This window comes from Lycium ferocissimum, chromosome 11 (genome assembly GCF_029784015.1).
Source record: "Lycium ferocissimum isolate CSIRO_LF1 chromosome 11, AGI_CSIRO_Lferr_CH_V1, whole genome shotgun sequence".
NCBI classification, from domain to species: domain Eukaryota; kingdom Viridiplantae; phylum Streptophyta; class Magnoliopsida; order Solanales; family Solanaceae; genus Lycium; species Lycium ferocissimum.
The window spans coordinates 16,115,275-16,130,937 of NC_081352.1; the positions used below are offsets into that span (position 1 = coordinate 16,115,275).

A 15,663-nucleotide genomic window follows, 5' to 3' on the forward strand; every position below is an offset into this window, starting at 1 on the left:
ATATCCGAATTCATAATTAAATTAAAAGTTTGACTTTCAAAATGTGAATGGTACCATGTAGGGACAGAAAAGTAATAGGTCCCTTATGGTGTGGTTGACTGGTTGGTATGGTTTGTATCGCTTTAATTTGGACTGTGGGTTAGCTCGTGAGCTATCATATATACTCTTTGCATAGTTAGCTCAACCAACGGGAATTACACGTCCCTATAAATAAGGTCAATCTGCTACCCATGTATAGACCAACCTCCTAACACTAAGGTTTTTTTTTTTTTTCACTTTGAAAAAAAGAAGGCTAAGATACTTTTCCTTAATTGCTAAAGCTATGACAGGCAAAACCGCCCATGCCACCATTCTTCGAAGTGAAGCCCTCAAGAAGGTAACTATTTTCATGCTTGCTTCATGCCAGACACAAATTTAGAATTTGAAATTTATGAGTTCTGAACTTGTCATTGAATCAATAGCTCATTGTAGTTATTGAATTTGTAACAATATTTATACATATTTAATGGTCATTTTAATTATTGAATTTGAAATTTAATATTTATACGTATTTAAACAAAAAGAATGAATCAGTTAAATAACATATTTTTATATTAATAATAATCAGGTTAATGAATTATTTAAAAAAGGAATAAAAGAGGCGAGTATAACCGCATAGAAAGTAAGTGTTATAAAGCTAAACTATGCGTAGGCTTGCTTTGAGCACTCTAATTTCTTCAAAGTAACAGCGCCGGAGGCACGACCCGGCCAGTTAAGGCCAGGAGCGCATCGCCGGCAGAAGGGACGAGACGCGACGGGGTATTGTAAGTGGCAGAGTGGCCTTGCTGCCACGATCCACTGAGATTCAGCCCTTTGTCGCTCCGATTCGTCCCTCCCCCTCCAATCCATTCAATTTTTCCCAACGCATCAAACAACCTTCAAATACATAATGCGCTATAAATTTGTACAAATAATGTTACATATAATATATTAGAATATATTATATTCCAAGAAAATACATAAAGGGGGAGGTTATGTTATTATCCTTTTAATTTTTTTTTTTTTTGCTATAATGACTTTGTAGATAAACTAACATAACTTGAATGACTTCATTGATACAAAAGAAACATTAGTGACTTTAGAGAAGAATTTGCTATAGTTGCATGACCAATAAGTTATTCACTCGCAAAAGCTACTCGTAGCTCCGCCGCTACTTCATGCATCTATCTTCATTAACTCTCGCCCTACTATTGCTCTACAATAATCTACCAAAAAATATAAATGAATCTCATTCATCTTTGGTTTCAGGTTTGTTCTTCAACTACATCGCTACGGCTAGAGATTGCAATTTAAACCATCATATTTTTCAACATCAATATTGTCTTATAACTTAATTGATGTATATATGTACTTTGTGCCAAAGGCTAACAGCAGGATGCATGTGCAACAAAGAACTATTACTTGCTTATTCCTTGAGCATTAAATGTGAATATAACTCTCTACTCTTTATTTCACTTGAATATAAATTTGATAGTTATTTATTTCATTAGCTAGGCAGGCCATAATGCCGTAACTGACTGTGAGTTATATAAACACATAATCAAGGATTTAATTTTTTGGACAAAGATTATATATCAAGTTTTTAACTTATATCCACTAAGAGTGTGATGAAAATTTTACCACTATCATCCTTGCAATTTAACCTGCTATTGTTCAAATTTCCAATACTGCTTTTATCGGTAATTTACCTTTGATTACTTTTTAATGACATTTATAACGTTTTAAATAAGAAATTTAACTTTTACACTGTGACTAATTCTCTTATATTTTATTGCAGTACATTTTAGAAACCACAGTTTATCCCAGAGAACATGAGTTACTCAAAGAACTTTCGAAGGCCTCATTCGATAAGTATAAAGTAGCGTAAGTCGCTATACCCATTCGACAAGTATAAAAGCTTAAATTGCATGAATGATAATTGAAACTCAAAATATGAAACATCAAATTATTTTTGTGTTAAGATATTAAATGTTTTGTATTATTCCATAAGGCCAATAGCCTAATTGATATTTAAACATTGTACTTATTCTGTTTTAACATTTTGTCTTCCTTACTTTGCGGGGTTTAATCCATGCACATAAGCTCATTCAAAATTAGTAATATTTTAAGCCCCCCTGCCCGTTGACTAAGCTTATGTGGCATTTATTTTACTGAGTAGGATGAAATGCTTGACATGCATGCATAGGAAAAGCGTTAATTTATAATTTTTACTTTTAAAAACAGATAAAATAAATAAAAAAGAAAAGACAAGCAATAAAAATACTAACTCCTGCATAAAGTAGCTTAAATTGCATGAATCACACTCCGTGATTGAAAATCAAAATCTGGTACGTCTTCAAATTATTCTTGTGTTAAGATATAAATGGTTTAGTACTATTTCATACTCCTTTAATAAGAATATATTAATTTGCATTTTGTGGAGAAACACAGCTTATTTTACATATAAATAAATGCAGGAGCTTTATGGGTCTTCCCCAAGATGAAGCCCAATTCCTGTCGATGTTCCTAAAGATCATGAATGCAAAGAAGACAATAGAGATTGGAGTTTTCACTGGCTACTCTTTACTGGCTACTGCTCTTGCTTTGCCAGAAGATGGCAAAGTAAATATATTTTTTTTCATTTTTGGTCCGTCGGCCAAAGTTAATTAGGGGTGCTAGCTAAAATATACAATGAATATGTATATTAATTGTATATTTTGTGTATATAATATTTATATTATATGTATATTTATACTTAGTATACAACACATATACATTTGTTGTCGGTCCAAAAATGTAACTATCCCTAAGTTTAAATATCACCATCATATATATCATCACCATCTAAGTAATTAATATTTCGTCCCTCCACTTTTGTTTTATTATATTGATCCATCAATTACAGATAATAGCAATTGACCCGGACAGAGAAGCATATGAGGTTGGATTACCATTCATTAAGAAGGCTGGTGTGGAACATAAGATTGATTTTATTCAATCAGAGGCCTTGCCCATTCTTGAGAAACTTCTCTCTGAGGTATGGTTTTCATTCCCCTTAATTAGTCCTTTTTCTTTTCATTGATATTGGGAGCCGGAAGAGATGAAGGGACTAGAGTTTAAGTTGTGTATAGCATCAATGTAAAAATAATATTATACTATCTGGTCATTCAGAAGATATCAATAGGTAAGTCTCCTTTAAACATGGAATTTGTAACCTTGTAAAAAAGACGAGGCTTACCTGTTAAAATTGAATACCTTTAATTCACAAAGTAATTAATATTATCATTTGTCGCTTTATATGACAGTCTTTCTTGTTTAGTCTCTTCCACAGAGAATGAAACTTTTTCATATTTAGAAACTCGATAACAGTAAATTAACTTTTCATTTTTTCCCTTAATGGCATGCTCCTATAACCATAAAATTTCATGATATATTTCAAGATCACACAAGTTTTGTAAGAGTACTTTATTATATGTGTCATAAATCTTTTCTTCTTTCCGTCTAAATATTTCGGACTCAATCAAATACCGCCATATACAACTAAGCGGTAGGAGTAGTTGCAAAGAAACTACAAACAACAAATTGCTAAATAATAATTGCGACAAACTGGCCACTAAATTTCACCTCTCTAAATAAAAAATATTCCCTACTTTGAATATTGTTTTGTGTTAATTTATATTAATGTTGACTAAAAAAAAAAAAAAAAAAAAAAATTGAAATTAGCTATGAACTTCGTCAAATTGCTCGTGGCTAATAGAATTTTATGATAATCCGTCGCTAATCCATCATTAAATAGGAGTAGCGATGAATTTTGTTATTTAACTACGAAATTTGTCCGTCACTAATTCTTATTATTTTAGTAGTGAATAAGTATTATTTGATCGAACACAGGAAAAAGAAGGGACGTTTGATTTCGTGTTCATCGATGCTGATAAGGAGAATTATCTAAAGTACCATGAAAAAGTGTTAAAATTGGTGAAAATTGGAGGAGTGATAGGGTATGACAACACACTATGGCATGGGACAGTTGCACTTTCAGAGGATGATCCCATGCCGGAAGGTCTAAGAGCATTGAGGGGATCTGTTATGAAGGTCAACAGCTTTTTACCTACCGATCCTCGCGTTGAAATAGCTCAGCTTTCAATTGGCGATGGCCTTACCCTTTGCAGGCGTCTCTACTAGCAGCTCTCTGCTGTGAAAAATGATTTATTTGATATTATGAATGACTGGTCATAGGGGGATTATGGACCTCCCTCTAATTTCTTGTTAAGTTTTTAATTTCAGTTTCTTCAATTCCCATAAATGCTCAAAAGCATTGCTTGCCTTAATTTCGTCTATTAGCTGAAAGACCTGTATCATGCGCGTGTTTGCAATATATAAAAATTTATTTCTATCTTGTTTGTAAGCATTTGAAATTTCTTGTTTTCCTCTTGTCCCTCACAGTTTATTGTATCAGGCTACGAAACATTTTTAATATTCCGATCCCCTTCCTAGTCGGTAGCTAAACGTTTTTAGCTATTGATCCTTGTGTTGAATTAGCTTAGCTTTCAATTGGTGATGGACTTACCCCTTGCAGGCGAGTCTAGCTCCCCCATAAAAATGATTTATTTGATGCTATTGATGACTTGTTATAGAGGAATCGTTTCGTTCTTTTAGGTTGGCCCGATCTATTGCTCTTTTCATGTGTCTTTTCATTGTTGGGGCCTCCCTCTGATTTTTAATATGTTTGTAATTTTCGTTTCTTTAATTCCGATAAATGCTCAAGAGCATTGCTTGCTTTAATTAAGTCTATTAGCTAAAAGACCTGCTATATCACGTGTGCGCTTGCACTATATAATATTTTATTTCGATCTTGTTTGGAAGCATTTGAAGCTTCTTGCCTTTCTCATGTCCGTCCTATTTTAGCTGCCTCACGTTGAATTAGCACAGCTTTCAATTGGTGTCGCCTTAACCTTTGCAGACGTCTCAACAAGCAGTGCCCCCATGAAAATGATTTATTTGATATTATGGATGACTGGTTATAGAGGGATTGTTTCATTTTTATAGACTGATCCGGTCTATTGCTTTTTCCTTGTACCTATTTTGTTGTAGGGGGCTCCTTCTAATTTTTTGATAAGTTTCTAATTTTCGTTTCTTCAATTCCCATAAATGCTCAAAAGCATTTCTTAATTTAATTTCGTCTACTAGCTGAAAGACCTGCCATACCATGTGCGCGTTTGCAATATATAAAATTTTATTTCTATCTTGTTTGTAAGCATTTGAAACTTCTTATTTTCCTCACGTCCGTCTTTGTTTATCATACCAATTACCAAGTTATGGAATGTTTCTACTATTTTCTTTCCTGAAAAATTGAATATAATTGGTTGTGTAAATTATAAAGAAAAATTAGTCGGGTAAACTTACATTGTGACAGTTGCAGTAACTTGGGGAAAAAAGTCAAGTCAGAACACATTTTTCAAAATTGAAGCAAAAAGATCAAGCCGTTTTCTAATTCAAACATAAATTAAACGGAAAGGGGTCCAAAATGCCTTAAAACTCTGTGAAATTTAACAAAAATCCCTCCGTTAATAATTTGGTCAAAAAATGGCCCTGCGGTTAATAGTTTGGTCTAAAATTGCTCATATTGTTACTTAATTGGGTCACAAATGCACTTTCCTAATAAGTATATTATTTTTTAACACATTATTTTCCTAATAAAAATATTGTTTTAAATTCTTTTCTTTTAAAATCCCTTTAACGAATAAAAAGGTGGGAAGTAATCTTTTTTTTTCTTCTTAATCTTGTTTTCTCAATTAAAATAGAATAATATCATGCACTTTTTAACTGATAATATAAGTCATATATATAAGATCATAGTAACCTCATCATTAATTTTCATTTAAATAACGATAAAATTCGTTTTCCTAACAAAGTAGAAAATATTTTTATTTTTTAATCTTTTCAAATTGAAGTGGGATAAGCATTTGCTAGTATAATCCTTGATTTTAAAGTTAAAATGAAAAAAAGTGTCAACAATAACTCCATAAGCGATATTTTAAAGATATTTTGTGATTTGAAGCAATGTAATAAATTTTTGTGTTTTATGGCATTATGAATGTTGTATCTTAACTTTAAAGCCAATGAATATATTAGCAAATGACAGAGGAAGAATATGGTTAACTTGGGATCACACAAAAGTGGATGTTATTATCAATAGCATACACCCCCAGTTCATACACTGTTTGATTAGACAACTTCACTCGGATGTTGTTTTCTTCTTTACTGCTGTATATGGTATGCATACCATACCTGATAGGAAAGAATTATGGCAAGCTATTGAGATTATGGAGCCTGGTATTCAAGACCCCTAGTTGATAATGGGGGATTTTAACTCAATACTAGCAGCAGAAGATAGAATGGGGGGCAGTTAGGTCCAAGATGTTGAAGTTAGGGATTTTGCTGATATGTTGGATAACACTGGGTTGATAGTCATGAGAACTACTGGGAACTTCTATACATGGACAAATTCACATGTCCATAGTAGAATAGACAGAGCACTTGTAAATCCTGCTTGGATGAATCTATAGCCCCAACTGGAGGTAGAAGTCACTTGGAAAAGGCCCTCTTAGAAAAAATGTGATATGAAAGAAAAAAAAATTGCTTGAAAATAACAATAATTGAAGTGTTCTTGATATGAGGGAAATACTTGTGAAATAATTGATGAAGAGAGGGCTGAAAAATAAAGTGAAGAGTAGAAAATAATGGGTGATAAAGTCTAAAAGTGCAAAGTGCTTAGGGAAGTGTAAGTCACTATTATATAGTTTTCCTACCCGTCCCCTAGCCAACATTACAACCCGTTAAATTCCTATTTGATTCTATTCGAATACACTTAATTAGTAGAGATGTACATAATGGGCAAGCCTATGGTTCTTTGTGCATACATGTGAATTTCTTTGTGAGTGCGAGAGTTGTGCTTTGATGCTAAGTCATTAATTTATATTCAATTCTTTGATTTGAGTGTGTGGACTATTTCTTCTTGTGAGGGAACTTGTTTCATGATAGATAGGTGATGTTATTAGATTTCTTTGACAGAGTAGGTGAGCGAGCTTAAATTTGATGAGTTAGAGTCCATCTCTGGGGTTAAGAAGTTAGAAGTTTGTTGTTTGTTTATTGACTTGTATATCTTGCATGATGATCAAAAAGTGTAAATTTGATGTTTTGAGTTGCTAGAGGGCATAATTGTTGGTATCAACCAAAGTGGTGGTGTTCCTAGGCTTGAGTTATTGAGAGTGGTTTTAATGGTTACTCGAGGACGAGCAAGAATTTAAGTGTGGGGTAGTGATGTTCAGCCAAAAATGCATATATTTACCTATTGTTGCCTCACATTTTAATACTTTTAATCATCTTTTGAGTATTAATTATATTACTTTGTGCTTAATATTATATTTTTATTATGTAGGAATAAAGATGTGTAAAAATGAAGAGATTTGGAGCAAATTAAATAAAAAGTGAAGAAAAGGGAAAAAGAAAATAAAAGGAAAAGAGGAGGAGAAAAGAGGGGACATAATGATTGAGTAATGATTGGCTGAAGATTAATTCAAAGTGTACAATGTGCAACTGGAATTGAAGTTGTCCATGTGGCAAAAAGTTAGGCGTGAAATTAATTCTTCCTTGCAAGCTTCAGTCGGTTGTGCGATCAGTGCGCAACGCGAATGTGCTGCAGGCAGAACTGCGCTTTGAATATTTGTTGCGCTATTTTTTCCGGTTCGAGTTGGATTTGATTTTTTAAAGTCCAGACCTTTTTGTATCCTATAAATACATATTCTACAGGATTTTTACATAACAGGGGATGACTTGAAATCCTTAGTTCAGAACTTTGGACCTATAGAGAGTTTTGAGCCGCCGTGGAGGCTGTAATTACAGGGCTTTATCTTCTCTTCTCTGTATTACTCGTTTTTGTCGTTTTTATTCGGATGATTTGTTGTTTTTCCTCCATGTCTATGTGGAGCTAAACTCTTTAGTTCTAGGATTTTTGACACAAACACGAAAGTTGACGTTTGATTATCGTTTCTATCTATTAAATTTCCATATTTTTGGGTTGCTTATTTATTCTTGATCTTAATTGTTTAATTACTTGATCACTAATTAGACAGTATCTGTGGCGTATGAATTGAACTAGGGATAGGGAATTTGCATGCGTAATAAAAATAAATAGAGCTTGTTCGATATAATTGTTTCGCTAATGAGGATAGGAATATACCCTTTAGCCTTGCTTAGTTGAATACGGAGAAGTAAATGCGTTCTTATTACCTCTGGCGACCATAGGAATATAGGCATTATAGTAGCATCTACAGGCGTGTGAGCAACTCGGAAGATACTCATACAGTTAACATCAATCCATCAACTAGTAACCCGTAGGTAGAACGATTTGAAGACTCAACTGGACTATTAGTGGTCATAGCCCTAGATCTATTTCTTCTCTGATAAAAATCTGTTCTTTCTTGGTTGAAGTTCATTATTTGTTTTATTTTATTTTTAGTTAGTTTATAAATATAATCTTGGGATTTTATTTCTTGTATGGATAATTAGGATCGTTTAATTTAGTAAACAGTTAATCATAAGTCTCTGTGGGTACGATATCTGGACTTAAAAATTCTATATTATTTGTACGGCCGCGTATACTTGCGTGTGCGTTTGGGAGCAACAACAAGCATCCTGGATTGTTCAAAGAGTATTGAAGGCACAGAAGTATGTAGTTGAGGCTGGAAGCAGTATGGGGGAATTAGCAAATATAACACAATTCTCCATAAAACAGTTCTACCTAAAGCTCAGAGGGAACTTCCAAAAAGTGGAGTGGAGAAGATTAACTTGTAATAACTTGGGTTTGGCTAAGTGGATCTTTATCTTGAGGCTAGCTGCTCACACTAGGCTATATACCAGGGACAGGCTATCAAAATGGAATATTACTACCACCACTGTGTGCCCTTTATGTGATCAAGTTGATGAGAGTCATGACCACTTATTCTTTGACTGCATATACTCAAGGCAGGTATGGCAGAAACTGCTCAGATGGCAAGGTATAACGAGGTGTCCCAAAGAATGGAGGGAGGAACTACGATGGGCCACTGGCTTTGCCAAGGGAAGAAGTGCCAAAGCTGAGATATATCGGATCACTTTAGCGGCTGTTGTGTATGGTATTTGGACAGAAAGGAACAAGAGGGTATTTCAAGCTGAGGCACAACCAGTGGGCACTATTGTTAGACGAGTGATCCAGGAGGTACATAGTCGAGGGTCCATGAAGATGAAAGTGGCCAAGTGGCTGGAGAAGCATAATTTTTACCCCTCATAGAGGAATAGTAGATGGTAGGGAAGTCTCTGTTCATGATGTAAGTTGTTGAAGTACTATGCTAAGTAGTACGTTAGAAAGTCAGCAGATTTGAAGTTTGGGACCACTGTCCAGTACTCAAATCTTTTTTCCGTACCCCAACGTTTACGTTGGTAATAAAATGTTTATTTACCAAATATATATATATATATATATATATATATATATATATATATATATATATATTAGCAAATGCTTATCTTCAATTAGGAAAATATTAAGAAATAAATTATTTTTTATTTTATTAGGAAAAATAATTTTATCGTTATCTAAATGAAAATTAATGATAGGGTTACTATAATCTTATACATATGACTTTTAATTATCAGTTAAAAAAGCACATGTGATTATTCTATTTTAATTGATAAAACTAGATTAAGAAGAAAAAAAAGATTACTTCTCGCTTTTTTATTAGTTATGGGGATATTAAAACAGAAAAAAAAAAAACAAGAAAAGAGTTCTTTAAAATAATATTTTTATTAGGAAAAAAATGTGTTTAAAAAGAAAAGAAACAATATGATTTTTAGGGAAGTGCATTTTTCACCGAATTAGGTAACAATAGGGACATTTTTGGATCAAATTATTAATGACATGGACATTTTTGGACCAAATTATTAACATCATTGGTATTTTTAGACCAAACTATTACCGAAAGGCATTTTTGTTCAATTTCGCATAGTTGGACATTTTAACCCTTTTATGTGAACTAAATAAGATTGAGAAAGATAATTCCACCAACACCATACATTTATTTTCGTTTTCCAGTAATCATTGACACCACACACCTGAATAGGTGTTAGTTAAACAATTCTTATAAAGCATGAGTCATGAGGCTATTTCAGTTACATATAACTAGTATTTGTACTCGCGCGTTGCGTGAAAAATATTAAATATAATTTATCATGTGAAAGTGTTACTTGAAAAATACAGTAGTCACAAAGGAACATGAAAGACTTATGATTTTGTTATATTAATTGACTCGTTATATATTTTGTAGTATTTGAAAGACCTCATGGATACAAATATACGTTTTAGTGGAAAAGTTGTGGTTTTTGGAGGTGATTTCAGACGAACGCTTCCTATTGTGCGAAACGAAAAAAAGAAGAAGATTTCATTAATGAAAGTTTATTATATTCTGATAATTGGGAAGAACTTGAAAGATTGCCCTGATCCGAAAATATGAGAGCAAAAGCAGATCCTCAATTATGTGATTATTTAATGAGAATTGAAAATGGACAACAGCAAGTCAATTCTACAAATAAGATGAAATTTCAGATTCTTTCATTATTCCCTTTACAACTGAAAGAGAATCTTTAGATAAATTGTTCACAATAACGTATCCAAATATGCACACATTTTTCTCAATATCATCTTCCTCAAATTCTCGTGTTATTCTAACAGAAAAAAATGATTTCGTAAACGAAATAAATGACATGCTTATAGCTAAATTTTCAGGAACATCAAAAACGTTTGTCGGTATTGATGAAATCATTGAACCTAATGATCATGCACAATTTGAGGACCTATTAGATACTCTTGACCCTGTTGGTTTGCCCCGTATAAGTTATCATTGAAAGAGAATTGTCCAATTATACTATTACGAAATCTAAATCCATGTGAGGGCTTATGTAATGGTACACAGTTGACTTGCTGTGACTTTTAAAACACATGTTACAAGTGCTAAGATTTCATCCGGTGACTTCAAAGATACACATGTCTTTATCCCAAGAATAGCATTAATAGCATCTCAAGATGAAAAAATGTCAGTTCCTTTCAAAAGGATGCAATTTCATATACGACTATGTTCTGCTATGACCATAAATAAAGCGCAAGGTCAAACATTGGATTTTGTTGGAATTTATTTGCGAGAACTTGTCTTTTCACACGGTCAACTTTATGTTGCTTTATCAAGAGCAAAGAGTTCAAACTGTGTAAAAATGTTGATTCGGCCCCCAATAGCAACTGATCATAATGATCGCTCGACATATAATGTAGTTTATGATGAAAACATTCAAAAAACTGTTATGCAAAGATAATATAGCATAACCAAGTATCGTTCGTTTTGTTCTTTCTCCATTTTATTTTGCATTATTTACTTTTATCACTCAGTATACTAACCATATCTTCTTTTTTCTTTTCCCCTTTTACAGTATCTACTACAGAATATGGAATATAGACTTAATATTAATGAGATAACTCCGCAAACGAGAGAGTGGACATGCAAAGTACAGCTTATTGAAAAAGCTACATCAAGACAGAGTAAGGATGGGCAGATATGATTTCAAATCATGATTGCGCAAGATGAGACGGTAATGTTCTACTTCCAATAATTTATGATTTCTTTCTTATTTTCATCTATAGTAAAAAGCATATAAAAATATAAACGGGGAAGAACAAATTGTTGTTGTTTTGTATGGGGATGACATAGAAAAATATGAAAAGAAGTTCACCCCTTTCAGCACATATTTGATATCAACCGCAAAAGTTAGAGCACCTCTACCCTATGGAATTCCTGTCAATAGGTTTGAATGGGTTCTAGATAGATTTACTGTTGTTGAACAAGTAAAAGGAGACAATGTAGGGGATCCACCATTGCCTGCTCCAACGAGATTAAACACAATATCTTTAGCGAATCTGGACAAAGAGCCACGACATGTGGATCTTGGTAAGGAGTGCTTCACTGTGTATTTTAAATTATACTTATATGTCATTTCATGAAATAATATTCACGACACCCCTATAAACAAACATACTTGTTGTTGTTGTGAGTTTTGGTGCAATAAAGATTGTTGGCGTCCATGGAAACAAATGTCGACAAATCATTGTCATGGATACAAAGTAAGTCCACTAACATTCTACTTATTTAAAAATTGTCAATGATTTTAAACATATTGAATTACAGAGCAGTTCTTGTTTATAGTATCATTAAAATACAATATTAATGTATTTTTTCCCTTTTTTAATCGAGCTTCATAGCAGCATTTTATTGGTTGCTCGTTTGTTATTTTTTTCGCATATAATAGCTGATATAAACACACACACAAGCACATCGTTTTTTAATCAGATAATCTGAAGTACCACGGGTGAAATGTGGTCAATCTTTTGTTTCTTAACAATTCCACTTTTACCACTACCAAGTTTTGAAAGTATGTTATATAGTGGGTATCTAATGATCCAAGCCTCTAGATATATGTTATAATACCAGTGGATGCTTGAAGATCCTCTAAAAAATACTCAGTAGAAATTGTTGAAGTTTGCAGTAACTGTGGGAAAATGTTTTTGTACAACAGAGGAAAATTGAAAAGCATTCAGCAACTATTTCTACATCCACCTAACATTTGCATAAGAGGTCATATTTTGCTCTCAAAGGGCTTCTTCCAGAAGTAAATAGTCATATAAATTTGATGTACATGGTATTAAAAATGATCTACTTTACGATAAAACATCTATAGAAGTGGAATCAACTGATTTGGGATTTCAATGTAGTGTATTGATATATTAAAGGTCTATAGCAAAATGTGTTTGTATACTCTGCTAATAATTAAAATTATATTTTGAAAATCTTTTCATATGAACTACTAGTGTTTGTATCCTTAGGTTGGTGCATTAGAGTTTTGGCGCATTAGTGTGCAAGCGATTAATTCTACATGGATTCATACATGAAGCATGTTTATGGTGGGTTTTTATCCAAATTGAATTTTGAAAGCTTATACTAACAATTGCTTCCTAACTTGCAATGTGCAGCTGCATTTCCATTGGTTTGCTTTGGCAAAGATAGATTTTTTTTCTTGCTAGATTGGGATAGTATATGATTTTACATATTTGCTATGGCAGTAGGTTCTTTCTTCTTATAGGATTGGGTTTGTGTTGGATTTTTCTTAGGTTTCTCTTGATTTGATTTATTTGGAACGCGTTCTAGTTTTAAATTCCGCTGTGAGGGCATCATGTTCTTGAGTTTCTCTTTCTCCTAAAATTTCAAGGAACTTGTTTGGTCTCCAGCTTTCTCTTGATAAGAAGAACAATGTATAAAGTAAATGGAACAATAAACATAAATGGACCTCATCAATTTGAAGTGATGCAATGTAAGCTACATCTTGTTCTTCCCTTAGTTGACGATCAGCCCTCAACTTTTCTTGCTCTTTGGCCCTTCCACTGCCAAATGCCAATCCTTATTAACTATTGCTAATTATTTCTTCTCTATAGTATGCACCATTGTATTTTTACCTTCTGAGAGGACTTTCTTTGAGATTGATGGAAGCGACCTAGCTGCACAAATTGAAGAACTTCCAGTAATCCTAGCAAAACGAATTGCACGGTCTTCATATCTTTGGTATGAACTAGATTTTAATTTTTTCTGTGTATATTAAGAACATTAATTGTTTTTACTTATATGATGTACAACCCAGGAACATCCTTGACAACAAGATACAATTCTGTAATATTGATAAATCCATTCTATCCACAGGCTGCAAAATTGATGAACTGGTATGAGATAAATACATAACAATGGTACAATCATGTACAAAAAGATAATTGTGTATATGACCCAAAATAATATAACTATGTTCATTTACAGGGCGAAAGAGAATGAAGAAATGTTGAGCACATATACGCAAAGAAGTTCTCCGGAAACAACTTCATCGCCAATTCTTATATCACTAAATGATGAGGCTATACCTATAGGAAATATCCAAGCACAACCTGCGGTATATGTCCAACATATGCTACTATATATTTAGGTTCAATACTATTACCAGCAACACAACTAATCTTACACACTTTTTTTTTTTTTTGAATAGATGCAATCTTTTCATGTTGAAGGTAAAATATCGTTGCTGGATGATGCGCAACTGTTTTATGAGTTAATGTGTTCAAAATGCAAGAACTTTTTTAGGACCAAAAATAATAAAGGCTATTGATGTGTAAAGCGTGATCGGCAAGCGATGTTAACACCCAGGTAACCAAACGTCTTTATTCAAGAGATAGCTTTTAAAAACTGCATCTTTTATAATCCAAATTTACTTTCTCAAATAATTTATGAATGCAAAATAACATGTAATAATATTATATAACAAGTGCTGCTTTCAAGTCCAAATTGCAGATGGAAGTGGATCAACCATTGCAACATTAGTAGGTGAGCCTGGAGAGAATCTTCTTTCAATGAAAGCTAAACAAATCTATGAAAAAATTAACATAAATGTACAAATCAGTTAGAATTCAATTGAGATTCTTCACCTCAACTAATATCTTAGAACTTGAAGAGCTCCTTTTTAATTGCAGAAAGAACCATTACCCCTTCCGTATATTTAACAACATCTTGCTGACAAAGTGTTTAGAGTACAACTGAAGAAATCTTTTTGTAGGAATTCTGATGAAACACCAGCAAAACTGTTCATTTTGTCATTTGTCGAGAAGAAAAGATACTCTCCAATTGCCAGCAATATCAACTTCTACAATTGCTGGAGAAAGCAGTAAAAGAGAACTTGATAAGGTATCATCATCAGAAGAACAAAAAAAGCTAATAATTGGAAGTACCTCATCTAGCAAGAGACTGAGCGAGCAACTCCAACCAAAAAAACTACATCTTCTAGCAAAAGGGAGGGTATCGAACTAGTCACTCCAACTAAGAAAAAGTAAAGGTCAGTAAACTATGTAGAATGCTTCGAGTATTGGTCTGCATTTTGACAAAATAGTTTCTAGAATTTGACTATCATTTAAGTGACATCCTGAATATTCAAATAGAAAAAAAATTATCAGCAAAATAAACAAAGGTTAAGTTCTTCCATTTGCTCATTTCTGCACATGAATAACACCGAACTGATTTTCCAGTAAAAACAAGTACTTACTGAAATTAATTCTCCATCCATCATCTTAGATCTCTTAGCTGATTTTAGTAGTGATCCATTAAGGCAAAAGTAAAATGAATGCCATATAAATGTTGATAAAACTTTTATACCAACTTAAACATGAAAGGTGGTACCATGAAAGTTAAGGGAACTACTACACATATATTAGCTATAGATATCTCTTACAATATATAACTTTCTTAACCCATATATGTTTCCTGGAATTTTTTAACCTTAGTTGACACATAATTATTTCTCTTCCTGTTGTGTCTATTTGGTTCCTATAGAACGTGAAAGCATCACTGTTTTTTTGTTTTGTTTTTTGGGTTGCTAATTGTCACATTGCATTAAACTTACATAATCAAAACTACTTAAGTTCTTTAGCATTTTTCAAATTAAGGTAGGTGATTTCTTTTATATCTTATAACTGGTGCA

The 15,663-nt window shown here is 32.9% G+C and overlaps 2 protein-coding genes across 2 annotated transcripts; both read left to right on the forward strand.

The window, feature by feature from the left end:
* Nucleotides 1-215: 215 nt before the first annotated feature.
* LOC132036327 (flavonoid 3',5'-methyltransferase-like) lies at nucleotides 216-4,411 on the forward strand. The gene is made up of 5 exons (XM_059426645.1): nucleotides 216-376; nucleotides 1,817-1,902; nucleotides 2,496-2,640; nucleotides 2,924-3,055; nucleotides 3,910-4,411. The coding sequence occupies exons 1-5, from the start codon at nucleotides 323-325 to the stop codon at nucleotides 4,198-4,200; spliced, it is 708 nt and encodes a 235-aa protein (XP_059282628.1). The 5' UTR covers nucleotides 216-322; the 3' UTR covers nucleotides 4,201-4,411.
* Nucleotides 4,412-13,720: 9,309 nt separating this feature from the next.
* On the forward strand, nucleotides 13,721-14,316 carry LOC132036707 (uncharacterized). Its single transcript, XM_059427087.1, has 3 exons — nucleotides 13,721-13,867; nucleotides 13,959-14,088; nucleotides 14,182-14,316. The coding sequence occupies exons 1-3, from the start codon at nucleotides 13,773-13,775 to the stop codon at nucleotides 14,299-14,301; spliced, it is 345 nt and encodes a 114-aa protein (XP_059283070.1). The 5' UTR covers nucleotides 13,721-13,772; the 3' UTR covers nucleotides 14,302-14,316.
* The last annotated feature ends 1,347 nt before the right edge of the window (nucleotides 14,317-15,663 follow it).

Coding starts and splice junctions, on each gene's coding strand:
- LOC132036707 (XM_059427087.1), top strand. CDS start 13,773: ATGATGTACAACCCAGGAACATCCTTGACAACAAGATACAATTCTGTA. Junction 13,868..13,958: donor GCTGCAAAATTGATGAACTG/GTATGAGATAAA, acceptor GTTCATTTACAG/GGCGAAAGAGAATGAAGAAA. Junction 14,089..14,181: donor ATATCCAAGCACAACCTGCG/GTATATGTCCAA, acceptor TTTTTTGAATAG/ATGCAATCTTTTCATGTTGA.
- LOC132036327 (XM_059426645.1), top strand. CDS start 323: ATGACAGGCAAAACCGCCCATGCCACCATTCTTCGAAGTGAAGCCCTC. Junction 2,641..2,923: donor CTTTGCCAGAAGATGGCAAA/GTAAATATATTT, acceptor CATCAATTACAG/ATAATAGCAATTGACCCGGA. Junction 3,056..3,909: donor TTGAGAAACTTCTCTCTGAG/GTATGGTTTTCA, acceptor GATCGAACACAG/GAAAAAGAAGGGACGTTTGA.